The sequence below is a fragment of the Conger conger genome, chromosome 2, assembly GCF_963514075.1.
Source record: "Conger conger chromosome 2, fConCon1.1, whole genome shotgun sequence".
Lineage (NCBI taxonomy): Eukaryota > Metazoa > Chordata > Actinopteri > Anguilliformes > Congridae > Conger > Conger conger.
In genome coordinates this window covers 44,723,509-44,747,338 of record NC_083761.1, presented here as the reverse complement: position 1 = coordinate 44,747,338, position 23,830 = coordinate 44,723,509, and the positions used below count along the sequence as shown (strand labels likewise).

Here is a 23,830-nt window from a genome sequence, read left to right as displayed (position 1 = left end):
GTACCTTTAAGTGGTCATCCATTCTCATAAATTATGTACATCTCTCCAAACGATGTAGCATACATCAACAAATGGATTTGGTTTATTTTCTGTTTGCTGTTTTCTGAAATGATGTGTTAGTGATACATAGTGATACAATTAAAAAAGAAAAAGGAAATATAATATTTGAGATAATGAAACATCTTGAAAAAGATTTTGACTTGTTGAATTAGTTGAATTAGACCTATTTATTGAGAATGTCTGATAGCTTTCCCGTATGACATCACCACTGGTGAAGACAATCCATTTCCTTACCAATTCTAATACATAGAATGCAGCTGTATGTCTGATATAAACATCCCATCCTCTCCATTACCCAAGTGCTGGTGTAATCCCCCCTAGCACAGGGCACAGCCAGGCAAGATTGGATCCATCTGTGAAAACAAGCCCCTTAATTCAGTACCCACCCCAGCATCACACTTTAAAATCTCTTAGCCAGATTGCCTCACCATAGGTGGACATCTCTCCTTTCATTGAAAGAGACTGTCAATTACCTTTTTCGGGAACCTGACATTTAACGTAACTCATATGTAGCTGCCTTTTTCTCTCTCCCTTTTGATTGGGCCAATTGAAGTTGAGATGACTTTATCTCGTCCCACACCTTTCCGTTACAGCAGTCCCCACACGCTGATGTTTAGAGGGGATTCGTTTGTGTTGTTCCGCCCAAGTGACAGATAGATATCATCAGAAGAAAACAGGGAAACAAACACATTTTTGGTTTCAAGTGTCAGGGGACAGGAAAAAGAAGTGCACCACTGAAGTACATTTTTTATTTCAATGGTTCTTGACTTATCTCCAGTGACAAGTAATGCTCTTTTTGTAATACCCTTTTAGAAACAAAAACAAGACAAATATCTATTCATGCACACTATTGTATGTATACAGCAAATGAAGCAATCCATTTCAGTCCAACCTTAGGTCTTTTGCCATTTTTTCTCTTTCCCGTTTCCTTGCTGTGTATCTAAAAAAAATGGCAATAACCTTTATATATATAATCAAATGCAAAGGTTTTGGCACAGTGACAGTTGTTTTGCCTATAACTTTTATAGTTACAGTATGTAAGTACCCTTAAATTAAAGCTGTCACTTTAAACTCATCTTCAATGTTTTATTTCCAGTCCAATGTGCTGGAGCCAAAACAGAACAAAAATTGTGTCACTGTATCAATGCTTTATTAATTTAGCTGTGTGTGTATAAAATCAGTGAGCACTTTATTAGGTATTTATTAGTTATTTTTTAGACTTGTTGATCTTCTATCCACTTAGAGGTTTGACACATTGTGTGTTTAGAGATGCTCTTCTGCATACCACTGTTGTAATGCGTGGTTATTTGCATTACTGTCACCTTCCTGTCAGCTTCGACCAGTCTAACCCTTTTCCTCTGACCTCTCTCTTTAACAACGTGTTTTTGCACGCAGAACTGCTACTCACTGGATGTCTTTTTGGTTTTTGTACGATTCTATGTAAACTTTAAAGACTGTTGTGTGTGAAAATCGCAGGAGATCAGCAGGTTTCTGAGATACTCAAACCACCCTGTCTGGCACCAACATTCATTCCACTGTCAAAGTAACTTACATCACATTTATTCCCTATTCTAACATTTGGACTGAAAAACAGCTGAACCGCTTGACCATATCTTATGCTTTTTGATATTTGCATTAACAAGTTGGTGTGTAGGTCTTCCTAATAAAGTGGTCACTGAGTGTATATACAGTATATGGCAAAATAATCCATATGAGAAAAGGAACTCCAAAATCCCATTTATTATTATAATTTATTGAACAATTCCAAAAAAATAAAGATTGACAAACATAACACATTTCATTTACAAGCATTTTAACAAGTTTTAATCTGTATCTGCATTCAGAGATTCTCACCTCTCCACTTACTGCAATCTCATTGGCTGATGAAGATGTCTGTGATTGTTTGACATGAAGGATATCCAGGACAACAAAACATATAGCAATGACACATTCATACACATACTCACAATTTGAACAATCACAAGCTTTTCAAGTGTAGTTCCTAAACTTTCACAAGAATTTCAAGTGCAGTCTTTCCATGTGATCAACGTAAGTGCAGGAGGATTTGTAGCTGGTAAACCAATCTTTGAATCCAAGTTGGAGATCAATCAGAAGGGTTTTTAATCCATTTCTATGAGGCATATTTTCACTGATGAGCCATTTGATAAATGAACTATGTGAAATGCTTCAAACCGGCTTCAGATAATTGACTAAAGCCTATTGTTCTATACATGCTCATACATTTCCAGGGCATGGAAACTATAAAACAGATGACTTAGACATTTGATAATGGATGAAAGATCAAGTATTGATTCTTGTGTCATTACTACCTTTAAGCCTGTTACAAATTACAATATCGCAAGACTTCATTTTAAGGACTGCTAGGTCAAAACTAGAATATCTAATATACTTGGGGCCTTCCAAAAATGCATACAGTAGTCCATCAATGGGACACGACAGACAAACAAGGACAGAAGGCAGGGGGTGCTGATGGGAATTGTTATAGTGCAGAACATGTGGGCAACCATGTTTTCTCGGGAAGGTCCTGCATTAACAACATTCAACCACAAGTCTGGCCAGGTGTGCTTACAGCAAGCATTGCATTAAAAAAAACAAACATGACAATATGCAACCACCAAGTGGCAATGTGTTCCATGTGAAATTCATAACAGCCAGTCAAAGAAAGAATGCCCCCTTGAGCTGAGACCTTCAAATTTGTCTTCTGTTAAGATAATGCTGTGCTTTCATCGAGTCCCCAATCTCAAAGCATACTTAGGCCCTCAGAGACAAGCTATTCTTATAAGGTACTACAGATTTCACAAAGAAATAGCTGCAATGATTTTTGCACTTCCTTATTTTACATGTTTGGACAAAGGAAAATAGTTATATGCTAGGAGGAGGTATAAGACGGCAAGGCAGGGGTCTCTGTGAAGTCAATCCAGACTGGATTGGAAGGCCTGTGTCCTTTCTGCTATGGAGACAAGGTCAGCTTTTTCAATCTGGCAAAGTTGTTTGAAAACAAAATTTTCAGCATATCTGACTGGGCAAAACACCAGCATGTAGAGTGGGTGCCACTCAGAGCTTTCTCTGCACCCTCAGGATGAAAGAAAGAGTCCATTTTCAGAGTGGAGAAAGAGAGAGATAGAGAGAGATGGAGAGAAAGAAAGAGAGACAGAATCTGAAAAAGTGCTCTGGTCTTCAAACCCTCCCCTTCAGTCGGCATAGATGATGAACCCAGAAAAGGTGCTGTACTTGTTGTTGTTCCCTCCATGGGCCTTGCCCCCATCAAGTTTGATGTAGACCTCATCGCCAGCATCCAGGTGCAAAATAACGCTGTTGCTGGCATAGTCGTAGTTCTGGTCTGCGTCTTGAGCAATGGCACTGGCTCTCACCTGCAAAAAAAGGCCACACCAGTTGTGTTGATAACAAAGCTTGAAGGTATCACCATTTTCAGTTTTTTTCATCATAATAAAATAAAGGCCACATCATAAACAAGAAGCCATATTACATGACATTTAACTGATATTTCATTGATCAAGCAAGAGCTCAAGGTGAAATTTAAATGAAAATGGAATAGCTCCACTATCAATATGTTTTTCCTGGCCATTTAAAATTAGGCACTGTCTGGTTTTCATTCACTCTTAAAGACAAGCTGAAATGGAAGTTAGAGCAACAATAGCTTCTGCAATAGTTTCCCATTATATTTGCCAGAAATATCCAAAAAGTGGTATGACATACAAGGAATATTATTATCATTATTATTATTATTATTATTATTATTATTATTACTACTACTACTCTCCGTACTGGCCTTGTACTGGAAAAAAGGCTTTAAAGCCTGTTAACTGGGGTTGATCAACTGATGAAAAGCTGCTCACGATGAAGAAGGTGTGTATTTGCTGATATCAGGAATATACATATGTAATATAATGGATATTTTGAACATTTCTGAGGAGATTCTGCATTCCTATTGCACTTCTGCAGCCCCACAGTAACTGGACCAAGCATAATCCATGGAAACATTAAAGAGCAGGTTCCAAAATCAAATGTCTATACACTGCAACAAGGAAGGATGTAGGTTAGCTCAAACTGTTTTCTTGCAAAGCAGAGAGACAACAAAGGCTAAAGCTAAATTGCATAGTGCATTATCTCTATAAAGTTCACACAGAAGTAAGAATGTAAAATGGAACGGAGTAAGAAGAGCTACCACCACCCCTTTGTCTGTTTTTCTTTATCCTTTTCGTATTTATTTCAAGCTTGAGAAATTGTGTCATTCTGCTCAGTATGATATGTATGACAACAAGCTGAAGTAGATTTTCTTTTTACTAGATTAATACTGTACTGCTTTCAAAGAGGGAAGGAAATCAAGAAAAGCATTCTTCCTGTACAATACAAATGCAGAGAATATGTTCACATTCAATTTATTATAAGACCGCAGACAGAAAGGGTACATTTCGAGAAAATTGTAAACTACTTTACTACATCAAAGAAAGCTGCCCTGCTTGCTCTTCTAAGCAAATGGTTTCCCATTTAGATTTGGAAGAGAGTTTGAAGATGAGAGACAATCAAAGTTTCCTTTGAAACAAACATGGTATGAGGACCAGTCTCTGGAGATAAAATGCACATTATTATGCTGGACTGTGGTCAAGACACCCTTCTGTCATGCTTCATGTCCCCACTGTAATTTATGTTACACGCGGTATGAAGGATGCTAAGTCACATTGTGAAATAAAGTGTAGTTTGTGAACTGGATTGTCTTCAGGATAATCATACTGTGTCTTTGCTCAAGCCTCAATGCATTGTGAGAAAGTATTACCATCCTAGGGATTCTAGATGGTTAGGCAAAGGTACAGTGGCTTTAGAAAGTTTTCATCCACATTGATTTTGTCTTAATTTTTGGTGTTGCAAAATCAAAATAAAATGTACATTCTGATAGATTTTTTTTCTACTCCTATATAGTAATTAACTATGTCAAAAGTCAAAATAAAGTGAAGCATTCTCATAATTATATTAGAAAGAAAAAATAGGAAATTATTTAATAAATGTATTCAAAGTTGGAGAAGGTTATAGAAAGTCTGGCAAAGCGTTAAACCTTCGGAGCACAGTTAAGTCCACTGTAACTAAATTTAAAAAATATGGTACAAGACACTAAAAAATAAGACACTACCAAAATCAGGCATCCAAACTGAGCTGGATGAGGAAGACAATTGTCAGATAAGTCCCCACAAGGCCAGTTACTACACCGACACAGAGTTCATTAGCTGAAATGTGAGAAACTGCCCAGGGATCAACAATCTCTTCAGCACTTCACCAGTTTGGCCTCTTTGGGAAAGTGTTGAGATGGAAAACATTTCTGTGAAAGGCTAACATTAAGTCATGCCTGGAGTTTGCCAGAAGCCATGTGAAAGCCCTTCTGGATAAAGCTTTTGTGGTCTGATGAGACTAAAGTTGAGCTCTTTGGCCTGAAAGCAAAGTCCTATGATTGGCTCAAACCAAACACAACCCATAACCCTGATTACACAATCTCTCCTGTTGTGGTTGCTTTTCTGCTGGTGGGACTAGCAAATTACCAACAGGGACTAGGGGTGAGGAGCCAAATATAGGGAACTGTGGTTTAAAAGTAAGGTATGTAATGTTCTGTAATATTCTGTAATGGCCCAGCCAATCTGTATCTGTGTACTGATATGACCTCGCAGAGTTGGAGCATTTTCTGTATCATTGTAGGTTTGCAATACATCATTTGCTTGAGTATTTATAAAGGGGCACCTCACCCAAAAATGAAATGAAAGTATCTTTCCACTAACTCGGAGTACTGTCTATCCAACCATCCATCCATTATCTGAACCCGCTTATCCTGAACAGGGTCGCAGGGGGGCTGGAGCCTATCCCGGCATACATTGGGCGAAAGGCAGGTATACACCCTGGACAGGTCGCCAGTCCATCACAGGGCACACACACCATTCACTCACACACTCATACACTCATACACTCATACCTACGGGCAATTTAGACTCTCCAATCAGCCTAACATGCATGTCTTTGGACTGTGGGAGGAAACCGGAGTACCCGGAGGAAACCCACGCAGACACGGGGAGAACATGCAAACTCCGCACAGAGAGGCCCCGGCCGACGGGGATTCGAACCCAGGACCTCGTTGCTGTGAGGCAGCAGTGCTACCCACTGCACCATCCGTGCCGCCCTCTATCCAACCAGATTATTTTATTTTATTTTAGATAAAGTTCACTTCATGGAGTTTAAATATATAAATTGACATTTTCTGCAGTACAGTAGTCAGTTTCTGATCTTTTATGAATGCCAAGATTAAATGTAAAACTGAAACATGGAAAAACATTTGGTCATTACTGCATTATTAAATATATGTTATACTGTGGGCTGATCTGAAGAGGGATAAGTTGATGAGCGCAAACCCAAGAATGTGAAGGATCTTGCAAGGATCTGCATTGAGGAATGGTCCAAAACCCATCCAAATGTGTTCTGTAACCTTGTCAAGCATTGCAGAAAAAGACTCCGTGCTGTTATCCTTGCCAGAGGTGAATACACCAAGTACTAAACCAGGGATCCCAATAATTATGGAACCTTGATTTTGGTGAAATCTATTTTTATTAAATCAATGTTTGATTTTGGTTGGTTCCATTGAAACATGAAAAGTCCAGTATTTTTCCACATGTTGACATTTATTAGTAATATTTATATTGTGGTAAGTGCACTGCCAGTCAGGGGTGCCAGTAATTCTGGAAATTTTTTTGCATGTTATCCTGGAAATAGGATTTTAGGATTGTACAGCAAATGTACAGCAAATTAAAGTTACTTCAAAGCCTTGCAAGAACTACTTTAAGACCAAAGAAGAACAAGTGTGCTGCACAATTGACAATCTCCTGACCTACTTGGATTGGATTATCCTTCTGCTCGGTTTTGGATCACTCGTTACCAGACTTTATGTATTGGATTTTGATTCTCGGATCACGGTCTGTACCTTTGCCTGTTCTGCCTGCCTTTCTGTGTTTGGACTTTCGCCCGTGACCACAACCAAGATTTTGATTACCCCGTCATACCCGTATGCCCCCTGATTGATCCATTGCTAGTGACCATGACTACAAAACTGTGTATCTCTGCCATACCATTCTGCTGGTATTTGACCATTGCCTGCCTGACCTCTCAGTTCCTTAATGAAGACACTTATTCAACTTATTTCTGGGTTGCGATTAGTTACTAGTTCCTGCTGTCTGACATGTATGGCATTCAATATTTTGATCATTGTCTTTCAACATATAGCATATCTACTCTCAGTGAGCACTTTAAGTATTTATTAGACTTATTTTGTAGACTTATTGGTCTTCTGCTGCTGTAGCCTATCCACAGGTTTGACGTGTTGTGTGTTCTGAGATGCTCTTCTGCATGCCACTGTTGTTATGTGTGGTTATTTGCATAACTGTCACCCTCCTGTCAGAACCGAACTGCCCACAGAACTGCTGCTCACTGGATGTTTTTTGGTTTTTGCACCATTCTCTGCAAACTCTGGAGACTGTTGTGCGTGAAAATCACAGGATATCAGCAGTTTCTGAGATACTCAAACCACCCTGTCTGGCACCAATAAAAATATGTATTAAAATATGTGTCTGACAGTGTGTCTGTGTGTCAGTGTGTCTGTTTTTGAGCGGTTGTCACAGTTTCACACCTAGAAGTGACCTAGGTGTAAAAACAGGCCCATCAGCCACTGCTTTGGAGGGTCTGGAGAGATTGGGGGCAGGGGGTTTCAATGAGCTGCATAATGTATGCCTGATCCTTAGGTGGGAGGCGGAATTTGCTTGGGTAAACTCACCTTGTTCCAAACAGAACATGGGGAAGCCACCGCTTCCACCAGAAGTTAACATCAGTAGTTTTTCTCCTATGTTAGCCTACGTTTATTTAAATACATCATTATTTCTAGTAGACTATATTGACGTGTAGCAAATTGTTTCATTTGGTTCGTAGTCTCTCATTAGCAACAGCTTCCCCACCACAGTGTTTCAGGAGATCACCATTACCGTGTCACTGTAAACTCAAATTGATCGCAGTTGTGACTCTTACCAAATATAAACGAAAAGAATTAGACCAAAGCTGATCTGTAAGTCATTTTTCATTTATTTGTCATGAAAGTTGCACTGCTCAGAACACAGTGAGCTAACTTGATGTAAGAAAAAACGCTGAGTTTACTTTACCCACAGTTAAATGCCAAAGTATTGGAACAGGGACACAACTTTTGTTGTTTTGGCTCCGTACTCCTGCACATTGGATTTGAAAGAAAACTATTGATATGATGTTAAAGTGCAGACTGCCAGCTTTAATTTGAGCCCATTTACATCTATATTATTATAGGAATAACAGCCCTGTATATACATAGTCTCCCCATTTTAGAGGAGCAAAAGTATTTCCACAAATGAACATGATCTGAAATGAAGTCATAATATTGAGTACTCAGTTGCAAAATCCTTGGAATTCGATTACTGTGACCCATGAATACAGTGGCGTCACCAGCATCGGGCTTCCGGGCTTCAGCCAGGAATCTTTTTTGACTAGCCCCAAATCTGTTTTCGCTGAGTGCAGAGTTGTTTGCTAACTTCCCGACTGACTGATAAAAACACAAGCACCGATTTTGTCCACACTTCTGGTGATTGATATTACCGACAGCCAATGAGAGTGTAACTGTTACTACTCCAGCCCTGTAATCTTTCTTCCGGTTTTCCAAGATTCAAGCACTCAACTCCAGAGGTTATGCTATGTTCCATTTACAATCGGAGGTCGGAATTTCCCACTTGAAAACTTCCAACTTCCATTCCAGGTGCATGGTGAAAACAAAAAACATGGCTGAACATGAAAACCTGGTGGTATTTGTGTGGCAAGTGTATAACCACATGAATTCTCTGCATTCTGCACTGACCCAATGGCAGAAATTATACCACTCGTTATATTGCACAAAGCAAAAAGCCAGTAAATGCTATATTCTATGTTTTGGTAATTTTCCCAAATAACTTTTGTACAGAGAAGATAACTTTCAGACATCATTTTCCCTAACCAGCCAACTAATAACATTGTTTCACATCAATTTGCATGCAGAACAGGCTTTACGCTATGACAGTATGTTTTATTTTATTTCAATGTCATGCAGGAACAAATGCATTGCATTGCCTTTTACGATGTGTGCCCCCATGGGTGCTGCCATTGTTGTGTGATATCAGAAAACGGCTTCTCATAATGATCGAAGCAGGTGCTTCATTACAAAGAAAAGGTTTAAAAAACGTATATGATAAGACAATAATAATAGTATGTGTCAATTGTATGTCAAAAGTGAATGTCAATTGTGACTAATTTAATTAACGTTACGTTACAAAGACAGAATGAGGCTAACCTAGGGCGTCTGTTGCAGCTAGTTAATTTTAACTTTACAGCATTTTACTTAGCTAGCTATGTAGCTAACGTTAATGTTAGGTATGTAATGTATTTGAATATGCAAGGTTAAAAAAAACTAATAGGGACCCTTGTGAACCACTGCTGTGGATTGTGTAAGCACTAAATATGAATTTACCTACTAGATTAAGTAGATATGTCTAAATTAGTTTCATGGGCAATCTATGAGGTTGGCTTCTCAGCTGTTTCTGATCCATGTAGGAATTACATCCCTTTTTATAAATAGTCCCCCAATTTTAGGGGATCAAAAGTAATTGGACAGTTGGCCTCTCAGCTGTTTCTGATTAGTCAGGTGTTTATTCAATCACTTCCATAGTGCAGGTATAAAGAAGCTTTCAGTATCTTGTCTTGATTCTAGGCTTTTGTTTGCCTTTCGCAGTCTGTTATTGGTGTTTATCAACATGAAGACCAGAGTTGAGATAAATTTAATAGAGACATTATGTAGCTAATGTTATGGCTAACCCGGGAAAAGGTATCATGGTATAGGGGAGTCCTTAGGGTGGTGGAACAGGTGACAACAAGGGTGTGCGGTCATAATGGCAAGGGGGCACGCTCACCACCCCATCATTGGCAAAATCAATGTTTTTTTTAACAAATGGCCATTTGCCATAATAAATCAAATACACAAATTTGTAAAATACAGCAACTGCAGGGATTAGTAGCCTACAGTGTCAAACAAATGCGACCGAATGTTTTGCTTTGCATAGGCTACAGATAATTTGCATCTAGTATAACCGCATTTAATGACACTGCTTTCATAGCATGAGGGTGTGCTAATTGGGTTGCCAAACAAATAATAATATACAGCAGGGGATCGCCATAATACAGCAATGTCTGAACTCTGTCATAGTGGTGTCCTGAGATTCAAGTAGCCTACTTTATGTTAAGAACTGCTATGCAGTGGTGCTGTCGGTGTCTGTAGTAGTTGTGATTCATGTGCGGTTTGGAAAATTGTGAATAGATGTTCAGAACATCGTGAGCTAACAGTGTTCCAAATACAGGGAAGTTGTGTAGTCCTTTTCTCTATCGCCTAATTATTGGTCCAGTTAACATAAGTCAATGTGTTTTAGTGTCTGGGATAGTGAATAAACAACCATAATCATAAACGACATTCGTCAGGAGAAAAACTATAATTGAACAGACGTTAACAGACGTCTTCTGTTTGCAAAACTGTGAGCCTATGTTACTAAACTAATGTTAAATATGCTGTGATTTTTTGTGTGCCGCCCCCCCATGAGAAGTTGATTTACAATTCCTGTGCACACCCCTGGGTACAGGTTATTACTCATCTGTCCATAAGACTTTGTTCTATAACTCTACAATTTTATAATGTGCTTTATAGCAAACTCTCTAAACTGGTGATTCTGTTCTCTTTTTTGGAGAATGACCCCCAAACTGATTTCGATTGCACCATTACAGTATGTGTATTGAGCTGCGGCAGACTGAAAAACCTTTCTGTACAGAAAGTGCTATCTTACAGATAAAAAAAGAGTCCAAAAGTCTGGCAAAGTAAGAACGATGTTTATCATTTCTTTGCTTCACCAGTTTTTTGCACAATTGCCCTCTGTTGACCCATACACAACCTTTTATCCGCTTCTGTGAAAGCACCCCTGTCTAGAAATTAACCCGTCACCTTGAAGCTTCATTTCATTTCAGAATGCCACTGATGGAGTTTCCACCTGAGGGTAGGAAAACTCCCACACTATCATGGGTTCTCAATCATGTGTTTGGAGTAGCCACAGCCCAGCTCACTTTGAGTCTGGTTTCCCATTCATCCTCTGACCTGGCTAATTAAACACTCCATCTGGAATGTGTCAGCACTGCACCGGGTGAAGGGCATGAGGTGTTGTGTAGAGATGGAGCAGACAGGCAATGGCAGCTGAAAGCACAAGATGTGTTTTATTCCCGATGAAGAAGTGGGCGCCTAAACCAAGTGACAGCTGTGTTTCTAATCAGACAAATACTATAAATGTGTGTTGGTGTCTGAAACTGAAAATTGTACTGTCAGATGGAGAGGGTAGGCTAAGATTGACCTACCCAGGCATTTTATCTTCTGGAGATTATTTAAAGCATTTTCCACACCATTTACATGTAATTGTTGAGGCAGTATACAACACTCAAGGTCAACAAAGCAAAGTGATGCAGTTTATATAAACCAATGCTCATATTACTTAAAGCTGTACCTTGAATCAAGAATACACAAGACAACTTTAGACAAATAATAGTAGAAACAAAGGATATCGTAAGGGCAAACATTGGATATCGTAAGGGCAAAGTCAATGTCCATGATTATATTGAGTAGTTCTTCCTAACCAGGTGCCAATTTGAATACAATTCTCAAATGCAGAATTATATGACGCTTTGAACTAACTTCATAAATGAGGAATACTGTAGAAAACTACTGTGTAGATAACAGCATTTTACATTAATTTTTTTGTTTCAATAGCCCCTGCCCCACACAACAAATAACTAAGTTACGTAATATACATAAATTAGTCAAGCAGTTACTGGGCTAGAATAGTATAAAGGCCCTGTATTATTGTATTTGAAATAAAGCAATGAATATGAAGTTTCCAGCATTAATTTGTGAGTCTTTTACATCCATAGTGGTTGAACCATGTAGGAATTGCAACCCTTTTTTTTTTTTTTTTTTTTACATAATCCCTTGTTTTCAGGAACCAAAAAAAATTGGACAATTGACTGCTCAGCTGTTTGTTATACCCCTTTCGCACAGAAGCAATCACCAGGGAGTGTCCCGTGTTTGCTGTGGTGTGAAAGGATCAATCTGGGATATCCGTTCTACCTGAGAATGACCTTGGATAGACACAGCTTGGCTTTGGTATGAATGGGGGAATCCCGACTTACTTGACCCAAGATTCAATGAAGAAACCTCATTGGATACAAACAGATACGCAATAGTATGACGGCAACTGCACTTGGTACAAAAATTTTGTTTATAATCGTGTTTTAATTTAAATCGGTTGTGTCATTCTTGATTTCAAGAAAATTGTTTTGTAACATATGGTTTCTCTACCTCTTCACTGCCGTACTTGGCTGCTCATATTTTTTATATACAGATGCAGTAAATTATAATGAGCGTGAGATTCTGTAGGTCCCGCGGATTACTGCGGGTAAATCTGCAGGTGATGCTGTCATTGTAAAAACAATAAATAATAATAATAATAATTCCAGTTTGGTTTGGTGTCAATAGCTCAAACTGTAGGAGGAGATTGGTGTCAAAAAAAGTGGCGGAATAATAATAATAATAAATAAAGCTGTGGAGTGATAATGTGTGTGTGATTGCAGCAAATTGGTGGACTATTGCAGCTACTACTATGGTCTTTAAATATTTGCATTTACAAGCTGGTGTACAGGTATACCTAATGCCTAATACCTAATATATACCTAATAGAGTGGTCACTCAGTATATATGCATATCAATAGTAGATTGGCTGAACTGCTAGAGTGAGGCTAGAGTGTGAAGACAGCTGCTCTCAAACAAATGCTCATAATTCAAAAAGTACAAGGATAGCCCAATAGCTGTTAACATTGTGAGAATCAGTATTTGATGTAGAACATTTAGATGTATAATATATGCATGTTGTGTTGACAGAGTAATGGCAGTTTATAAAATTTTCTGTTACCACTGTAGAAACTGAACATTCCGCCATTCATTCCTATGGGACTTTTTCCCCTGGAAAACCTTAAATAACTTGGAGATTAATGGGAATATCAGAAAGCTGTGAATAAGCACACCATTCGGGACCATGCCGGACATTTTCCAGTTGATTTGGTGTCGATAGCTCAAATTGTGGGAGTAGGCCATCAAAACACAAGCAGAATAATAATAAAGTTGACTTTCAAATAACAGTAGTGTTTTGCTTTGCAATCACTCTAATTATTTGCATGAAACTCACATTAGGTGACTGCATAAAGGAAATAAATCCTTTACTGTCATGGTTCTCTGCTTTTTTCGGAGTGGTTTCCAGGCACTAACTTTTTTCGCACTGCTACAGGGCACGCTTGTCGTATTTTTGCCAATTTGATATTTAGTTCACTTTGGCTATCAGGTAGTCAATAACCTCTTGCTGACTACTGATTCCAATTGCCTGCCGCATGTGGTCTGATTTCCGATCAAGGTCAGCTTTGTGCCTTTCTAAGTCCTGCGTCTTGGTTAACCGGGGCTTGTTTTGTCATACTTCATCACTTCTTCAGCACTGTTGGACCTTTTAGTTTGTTTGTGCACAAATGTAAGGTGCGGACAGACCAGTATCATTTACCCATGATGATGACGGTCAAGGGAGCTGAACACGAAACAGTGTGTCATCATCTTAGGGGAATTAATCCGGTCCGCCTCATCTGCATTTTCATATTTTTATTTTCTAGTGCACAAATGGTAGGCACGTGACAGTTTGTGAATGGAGACCTGTCGGAATCCTCCTTCTGTCTGGGTCAAGTGTTGGGGTAGGAGTTTATTTCACCCCGTGCTGCGGGCTAGCTCTCAGATGCTGTTCATCTACCTAGTTTATTTATTTATTTTTTTATAGTTTATTACCTAGTTAAAGGTACAATAGGTAATGTTTTTGTGTTACAACATTGTTACAAGACCATTGTAAATCCCTTCCTATAATTGACAAAATTGCAAAAATGTTGACTCTCTGCCTGTGTTTATAGTCTTTAAATTCGGGTTTCAAAATATACAGTTGATGGCCTGACACTCTGTACCAAAACATTGTATAACTGTACAATAATTAAAGCTCATTGGTTGAAAATGGGTGCTAATTGCCACACCCAATGCCATTTCAACGTCAGAGTGTTTACAGAGAAGGGGGAGGGATAAACAGTGTTGTGTTTTGAAGGTGTTTGTTGCTGCTATTCCTCTCTTGACCATTTGAAGTCTGAAATGACCTATTGTACCTTTAAGTAAGGAGCAGGATGCTGAGTTTAGGGTGGATGGTGGCAGTGCTGAGGCCCGTTGTAATTAAGATGATTGGCTCAAACTGCCTGTAGCTAGGGGCAAGTGAGTTGTTTTCTGTGGCGTGCTGTTTTGAAGGCTGACTGTTTGTTTCTTTATAGCGAGGTGTTTTTTTTCGTCACTTTATTCAAAACTAAGTGTTTTTGTTGTCGTCATAGTTCAGTGTCGGTTATTTACATATTGCACTGAGGCTATACACTATTGTCAAAGGTGACATCCCTAGGAGAGAGTGTTTCACATCTTTAGTACCCGAGGATCTAAGGAGGAGGTCTTTGTGGTGGGTTGCGTAGTTGGGTTACTTCTGCATGGTTCTCTCAGCGGGGATGCTTATGCATTTTGTTTTGTTATTGGTGCAGGTCTGTTTTATTTGTTACATTAGGTTCAATACACAAGTTTGGAGTGTCACTCATCCCAGTAGGAGCGTTGCAAATCTCCGACAGTTCTATATCGGAGATCTTTGTGGCTGTTTGCATATTTATCTCCCTTCCCCTTAGGTCTTCCGCACTGGCGGTAGAGCCTTGGAGCACTTCGTGGCTGTGTCAATATAATGTATGTTTGCGGTTGGTGTCGCTTTTCACAAAGTCTAAATGCATAGTTTTTGGACTACCGTACCGGTACTAAGTAGGCTATAACGCAGTTGGCTTGCACTATAGGTGTACCTATGTTCTACCCGCTTCATCTTACGACCACCATAATCTGTAGGACAGAAGGTTGAGCGTCCCTGCCATTTGTTTCCTCGCTCGACTCAGATGAAACCTTTCAACAATTTTTGATAGGTTGTTTTATTGGTTGGCTAATTTCTGGGGAGTTATTTAATCCCTTTCTTGTTTACCCTTTCCTCCTGTGGGGTGTATCCCTTGTCTCGAGGGATGCCCCCAGAAAATATTGGTGGTTCTCACATCTTGTGGGTAACTTTTAGAACCCAAGTCGGTAACTATGTTAATATCCAATTAACAAAACTGTCCATGATCTCTCTATTTTATGTAGGGGAGAACGGCACAGTTGTAAAAAAAAATGTCACTTCTCACTCAATTACTCCAAGGTAAAGCAATCAAAAGTGGTGACATTTAACCACAAAGTCCATAGCCTACACTTGTCGGCTTGAATAAGACATGGGCTTCATTTCAGGACAAACTATGTGGCAAAAAATTATGATAGACAAAAGACAACATGTGTTTATAACACTCTTTATCTATTAACTTTCTTAATGCATTATATATTCCCAATATGACATTGACAAGGTGTGATTCAATGAAAATAGTAGGCTACATCAAAACATTTTATGAAGCAATACCAACAATACTCACTGAACAGGCATGTTACAAGATGCAGAGCAGTAGCCCATGTTCCTACCAGGTGACTAGGAGGGGCTCAGTCTCTGACCCACACCCCCTATAAACAGGGCTCAGTTATTGGTCCTTTCCTCTTCTCTCTATACACCATGTCCCTTGGTTCTGTCATCTCTTCCCATGGCTTTTCTTACCACTCTTATGCCAATGACACTCAACTCTTTCCTTCCCTCCCAATACCCAGGTTACCACAAAGATCTCTGCCTGCTTCGCTGATATCTCTGTGTAGATGACTTCCCACCACCTGAAACTTAACCTTGGCAAGAGTGAGCTTCTCTACATCCCTGCTAAATCCTCTCAGACAATCGACCTTTCACTGATTGTCAAGGACTTTGCAGTATCCTTCTCCCATACAGCCAAGAATCTTGGGGTGACCCCTGATAACCACCTCACCCTCGCGCCACATGTATCCTGCACTGGCAGCACCTGCAGGTTCTTTCTCTATAGTATATGCCGTATCCGTCATCTCCTGACAGAGAAAGCCACCCAGCTCCTAGTCTGGATTACTGCAACTCCTAACTAGTGTCGGCATTCCAGGCTGCTAAGGGGACTGCCCTACTTTACATCTAATCTTTAATTGCTCCATACACCCCAGCAAGACCACTCCGGTCTGCCAGCTCTGGTCGCCTTGTGGTTACCTCATTACGTGCAGCAGGTGGTTGAGCTGCACGTTCACGCCTGTTTTCCTTTCTGGTTCCTCAGTGGTGGAATGACTTGCCAGAATCCCTCCACATATTTTGATGCCTACTGAAACCACACCTTTTCAGACTAACCTCCCTCCTGATTTCATAGCGCTGACCATAGACAACCGGTACAAAACAAAAATACAGTGACAGATGGTCGACAACGCAAATTTACTCTCGCTGAGTATAATATAGCTATTTGTCTTACCTTATAAATGACACCAGTAACATAGGTAGAAGGTAGTCTGTAATTAATAAATGAGAGGGTAACAACAGGGTCGCAATTTAGCAAGGTCTGTGACCAGGTCATCCAGATTCAATGATTTCACCAGCCTTGGTTCCACTGCTATAAGCATCAGGTGTGTCAGCCTTTCGTCACCTATTGAGGTCCTTGGTTAATCTTTAATTATTTTCAATACAGAGAAAAACCTATCATTGGATGCTGTTGAGACCGGTAACATTGCTGCAATCCAAAAAAGTTTTGTAATCTCCGACTGCAGTTGGCAGACCATCTAGCTTTTGCAGGATTTAAATTATGTTGCCAGTGGATTGCTGAAACATAGCACTGAGATTAGAGCAATGCGCAGTTCACATGGGTGTCATACAGATTGGAAAAGACATCAACTGTGGTGAAATCTCTATGGGATTCTATAGTTGCATCTAACACAGCCGTTATCCTAACCTAGTTTAATTTTGTTTACTGCCCTGTACCAGTATAGCCAGTGGGAGGCACAGGTGCACTCTAGCTGTAGGACCTTCTGTTTCAAGTGGTTTGCCCCCCCCCCCCCCCACACACACACAAAAAGCTCATGCAGAGTGTTGTACAATGTATGGACAATGTTCAAAAACTGGAATTTCCCAAACAGTATTCCCCAGCACAAGGTTCAATGTATGCACATAGCAGTGGATATACACATTTTTGCCTGTATCCCGTTCATGCACCCACGCATTACACTCGCCCCATCATGGCATTGGCCAGCGCATAACTGACTGATCTTCCAAGATGTTTTATTTACATCATTTGGAAGACACAAAACATTTAATTCCCACGATAATATAATGTCAGATGGGCTACATACGATAACAGAATTATTAATAAAAGACATGTCAACCTCACTCTGCAATGCAATCTTTTTTTCCTCTGCAATCAGTAAAGCCTTTTTATACTTTGACACTTTCAACAATGGTCTTGTGAGAAAAATAATGTATTTTCAATGGAAATTAGGTGCACCCCTAGAATTTAATGTGGCGGACACTTTTGTTGCGCTGTGTGATTAATCTGTGATTAGAAAATGTTTTTGTTGATAGACCTACGTTTTCTCAAAAAGAAAGACTGAAGCCAAATGCTATCCCTCACGTTGGCAAGAACCCTGAAGAAAGCATCAGGATACAAATTAGCATTTTTTTAACACTGTGAATCCTGCTTTTTTAAATGATCCCTGATTTTCCTTTTCAAATACCCAGCTCATGGCCTCCTAAAGTGATGCACAACGAGGTTAATTAACTCTCATGCATTGGGGAAAAAAAATAAGTAGCCCAGACAAAGCTTTTTGCCTTTGAATTGCTTTACTATAATGGGGTTACCATGCTCGACAAGCACCAAAAAATGGTGGGAATTGGGTTAAAAACTGAATTTATGCTACCTTGTTTTTGTATCCGATGCTGCTTTTGCAAGTCACCCAGGCACATCTTTTAACCTAGGCTACACTGTAACAAACAAGTTTGTAATTTCTGTAGGCTAACTAAAGTTTCCGGGGGGGAAAAACGTCAACATTGAAAAGGGTTGCTGTTCAAGGGTGAAGAGTGAAAATGTAAGCAATGTTTTTTTCAAAACAAATAGGTAAGTTAACCAACACTGAATATATACAAGTGTTTTTTCTCCCTCGGAAGTATTTCACTGAAGTTTGGAGATGTGTTACCGTATCAAGTATGATTAAAGAAAAGAAGGAAGAACATTTACCACCACCAAAAAAAAAACTATAAAAGCTATATCGCGCAGCCCTACCTCAAGCCACACTTGCACAAATTTGTGCACCATCGCACAAATACTACCATTTTGTCATTGGATGCACATCAAAAATTGATATCTGCCACTTGAAAACAAATTTAAAAAACAAGCAACGCGCTGTGAGGATGCCTATAACTAGGGTCACCAAACTAATGAAATAGGCTTCAGAATCGTGATGCAACTGGCCAAACACTGTGGAGGAAGGTGAAAAAATATTCTTAGCCTACTCATGGTTGTAGCCTAATCCATACACTCGGTTTGGAAAATACCCTTTAATTGACAGAAAAGCTGTGTAGGGCCAAATCAAGAACAAAACGTCTTTGTCCGAACTATTATAGGCTACTGTACATCATATAACAATTCACCAAAGAAAGACAACACAACCTAAAAAGCATGTTTTTTTTCTCCCAATTTGGTAGCCAATTATACCCTATCTAATCCAATTGGTGCTAGCTGGCCCTGTCCGTCGGCAGCACTGTAGGATCTTGCAACCCTGAGAGCTTGCCTTCTCCAAGTCGTTTCGTCTCAATTAGATCGTCACTCTGAGGCGCTCCAGGGCACTGTATGCAGCGATCCCACTAACCCCGCCAAGTCCCTCCCCTGGAGCAGCGAGCCAATTATGCTGTTCCATGAGAGCCGGCCAAACTTGGCTTTTGGCAGGACTGGGTATCGAACCCCGGTCCTCGGTGTGCAACTACAACGAACTGCAACCGCAAGTCCGCTGCATCTTAGCCAGTTGTGCCACCACAGCTCCCAAAAAAGAATGTTTTGATAGATTCTGCGGTATGTCCATCTGCCAAATTCAGTATGCAGCTGTAATTTATTGTTTGATTACTTTAACTGCCTACAGTGGGGTGCCTACAAGGTCCATGCCTTCTAAAGTATCCAATTGCAGTCGTTGTTCTGTCTGGTGTTAATCATGGATTCCTCTAAACAGTTGTTCAAGAATTTCTGAATGAAGATGGTTAATTTCCACTGTCAGAAACATTGTTAGAGAAACAAATTAAAGATAAATGGAACAGTTGAAGTCAAGGCAAGAATGGAGGAGGATCCATTATGCTTTGGGGTTGTGTGGCAGCTGGGGGCACTGGAAATATAGTGCGAGTGGAAGGAGATTCCACCCAATATTAAGACATTATAGAGGCTAATGTTCAAAGGTCAGTCCAGACATTGAAGTTGAAGAGAGGTTGGGTATTCCAGCAAGACAATTAGCCAAAGCATCAACCATGAAGTACCTCCAGGAAAGACAGATGAAGGTTTTGGAATGGCCACCGCTGTCCCCAGACATGAACGTAGCTGCCAACTCTCACGCTTTTGGCGTGAGACACACGCATTTGCCTGTTTTCACACGCACATGCAAATGCGTGTGTTTCACGCCGAAAGCGTGAGAGTTGGCAGCTATGCATGAATATTATTGAAAATATGTGACGAGATCTCAAACATGCCATATATGTAAGGAGGCCAAATAATGAAACTCAATATAGGCTAGCCATTACAAAACCAAGAATACAGATTTCCACGTTGAGGTATTTTTCTCAATAGAATAACCCCCCATAAGTAATAAGCAGTCCGTGATGAAAATATGTTGCCCCCCATGCTGCCAAGTCAAACTCCGCCTATGCTAGGAACAAATACGTATGAGCAGGCTAAAATGTATTGATAGAGGCTTGTGGATTTCATTGTACACCTTGTTTCTCCCCGCATTTGGTAATAGGCTCTGCTTAAAATGCACACAAATGAGTCAGCATACAGTAGGCATGACAAATCCCACTGCATACAAAATACATTTCATATCTCTCCAGCCAATTGCTAGAAGGCTAGATCATTTACTCAATGTTTTATTTACCATAAAGAATACAACAAAACTTTTAAGAAGCATAATCTTTTTTTTTGGTTTGTATACATTATTTACAGTGTGAGTGTAAATATCAGTGTGCTGGTAGCATTAAACATCTTGAGCGATTGCTATTTCATTGTATATTGACATCGAAAAGTCAATGAAGTCTCATTCAATTTAGCACATTCAACAGTAGAATGTGCCTGCTTCTAGTTGTGATTAGTGCGATAAACATATTTAAAAATAGATCAGCTCAGGAAGGATGTTGTCAGTGGCCTGGAGAGCATCAACAGATCCACACTCCCTGACAAGTTGAAGCTCTGGTGTATGCAATTTGGGCTCCTTCCATGACTCATGTGGCCACTAACCCTATATGAAGCTCCAATCTGGAAGGCGGAAAAGCTGGAGAGAATAATCAGCTCATACGCAAGGAAGTGGCTTGGTCTTCCCAGGTGCCTCAGCAGCATAGGCCTATACAGCAAAGGAATCCTAGGGCTACCCATTTCCAGTCTCTCAGAAGAGTACAAGTGCGCCAAAGTAAGACTGGAGATGATGCTAACAGTCGAGTGATCCATTTGTTGCCCAAGCTGCCACCATGCAGGCTACTGGGAGGAAATGGATCCTATCAGAAGCAATTGAACAGGCAAAGGCAGCGCTCAAGCGCAAGGACATCATGCGCTGAGTGCAGCAAGAGAGGAGTGGTCTTGGCCTTGGGGCCAGCACACCAGCCTGGAACAAGGCTATTCGGTCTCAGGGACACAGCCTCATGGTGCAGGAGATACACCAGCAGGAGATACACCAGCAGGAGAAGTCAGAAAAGTGCTCAAAGGCCAAGGTCGCTCAGGCAAGGCAAGGGCAATGGATGAGATGGGAGGGAGTGGAGAAGAGAAAGATCTCCTGGAAAGAGCTGCGGGAAATGGAGACATGCAGAGTGAGCTTCACTTTCAAGACGATGTCCTGCCATCTCCCAATAATCACAGCCAGTGGTATGGAGAAGACCCCACATGCTTGCTCTGCCCGACTCCAGCCTTGCTCAAGGCCGCATACACCTACCGGCACACCCAGGTGCTACGGTGCCTTGCAGCAGTGCTGGAATGTCGGCGGATGAGCGTCAATGCCCTTCATCCCACTGGCCGGCAACAGCATTTGTCCAGGAAGGTGAGGGTCAAGCCACACACACTATACACCGTTGGAAATGTCATGTCATTAGCTAAAATGCTTTTTATTCATCACTTTAATAACATGCCCGTAGTCAGCTCTTTGATGAGCTGAAGCTATACATAATTTTCTTACACATGGATGGGGGTAATATATTTTCTCTGCAAGTACATTACCAATAATCAGAGAGGCAAGTCCTTGGGCTCATCGTGTTCGAGCAAGCCTATACAAATTGTACATAATAGCATTTCTATGTACAAGTACCTTTGTAGATGTATACAATAGCAAAATGGATAACAATGATAATTCCTCCAGACAAATTATGCGTAAACAATGGACATTCTATCAATGTTTCTCAGTTAGCTCATTTTTAGAATGATAAATGCATGATTATGTTATTTGTCTGTGGGACCCTTGTCGTGAAGATATTTCTTAGACACCGAAGACACTGACATTACCTTATTTCTTGTACTATGTGGATTTCCAAAATTCAGAGAAGGTGAAGCCCCCCCCACGTTGGTTTTATCATCCACACCCAAACTAAGGAACTGTTGTCAGTACAACAATTGCATCTTAAAACAGGTTATACAGATAGAACTGTACGTTTTTACACAGTTTACACTGTTGCAATTTTGAAAATTGCACCCTGAAAGAAAATAATAATCCAAAAACCCTCACTGGCCCAGCCAGTTATAGATATAGTCATGGCACGTTGCTTGTTTCGTTTATTTGTTTTTAAGTAGCAGATAGCTGTTTTTGATGTGCGTCCAATGACAAAATGGCAGTGTTTGTACAGTAGCAAAATAATGTGGGAAAGAAAGTGTGGCTTGAGGTGTATAGCTATGGATTGCATATAAATTAGTGCATGACTTTAAAATTTTAAAAAAATAAAATTTTTCTGGATCTCACTACTCGAAACCTATACAGTGGTTGCCTTCTATACTATTTGCAGCTTACAAGCTTTTAACACACACGTTCCAGCCATTCAGAATACAGTATTCACCCAGACATGGGCAGAACGTTATAGTTTTGTTTGATATAGGCTTCATTTAAGAACACGGAGTATTGAAAATATAAAACGCTGATTATGGGAGGTGAGATATGCAACTCGATTTCATCAGAGGATTACCCTTAAATGGTACATTACATTAATAAAAAAACACAATGCACAATACACAATGACTTTTTTTGATTATCAATACAGCTATTCATTTGCAAAATACTCAGATGCATACTCACAAACTATATGTTTAAACATACAAATAAACTGAAATATGTGGTCTACACATGATCTGATACATTTTGTTTATGATTAGGTTATATGACTGTGTGTGTTGCCCTATATCCTGCCAATGGTTATTTAAGCGGTTTAAAATAAGTGTTTTCTTCCTTTTTTTCTGGCAGAAAATGTGCACTTTGAAAATGTACCTTTCCTGTCTTATCTTTGTGGAGGGGCTGGTTGAATTTGTAAATATATAAAAGAAACTGTAGAGACAGAAGTGAATCTAGCCACAGTACACTGGAAATGAAGAAGGCTGAATGGTGGAATTGCCTTGTGTCATTTCATGAAATGGAATGCTTATCATTTAGATTTTTTTACTTTTTCTAAGACATTTGTTATTATCCAACAGGTAGGCTTCCATATGACTATTCTGAAAGTTTAGATCATTACTAAGAAACTGTCACAGTAGTTATGTGCACCATAAGCTTCACAATGACGTAAGATCAGGACCGACGAGGAACATATAGTGGTCCTGAGGTCACTGGTTACTGGCTTTACTTCAAGCACAATTTCCCTCAGTAAAATGTAAGGTTAGCTACAGATTACCTTTAGTCTCGGTAAACAAAGCCATTACAGGAAGAAAATGTCCCTCCACAAATTTTTCATGATAGAGAAAATGATATTCATCCTTGAATATAGATTTGCACGTAAATATAGTTACGAGATCGTAAACAACCTGGAAGGCAAACTCGATCGCCCAATATACTGTGTATATATTTACACTGCGGTTTTTTGCTAACATTTTCAAAGCAGTGCTAGGTCTACAGAGAAGAGAGTGATTATACTAGGCATACTCATTTATTTCATATTTCATAATTACTTCTTAAATGACTCTCACTCTGCTACTCCATCAGCTCAGGTGGTCTACTACTGAGTCCACTCTCTAAATTGCCTGGGATACCAGCCAATGAGTCCTTCCCAAGAGTGTATTTGACCATTTTCGTGGACTCTGATAAATCGGCTGGGGACAGTCCACTTTCTATCAAACAATGTAACTTGCATTAGTTTGGCTT

General features: G+C 39.9%; 1 protein-coding gene across 1 annotated transcript in view; it reads right to left on the bottom strand.

The window, feature by feature from the left end:
- Positions 1–787: 787 nt before the first annotated feature.
- LOC133122600 (C1q-related factor) overlaps positions 788–23,830 on the bottom strand; it is a 50,736-nt gene continuing 27,693 nt past the window's right edge. The window contains exon 2 of the mRNA XM_061232651.1: positions 788–3,452. Coding sequence (XP_061088635.1) covers positions 3,273–3,452 — 180 coding nt within the window. The 3' untranslated portion in view covers positions 788–3,272. The remainder of the gene's footprint in view (positions 3,453–23,830) is intronic.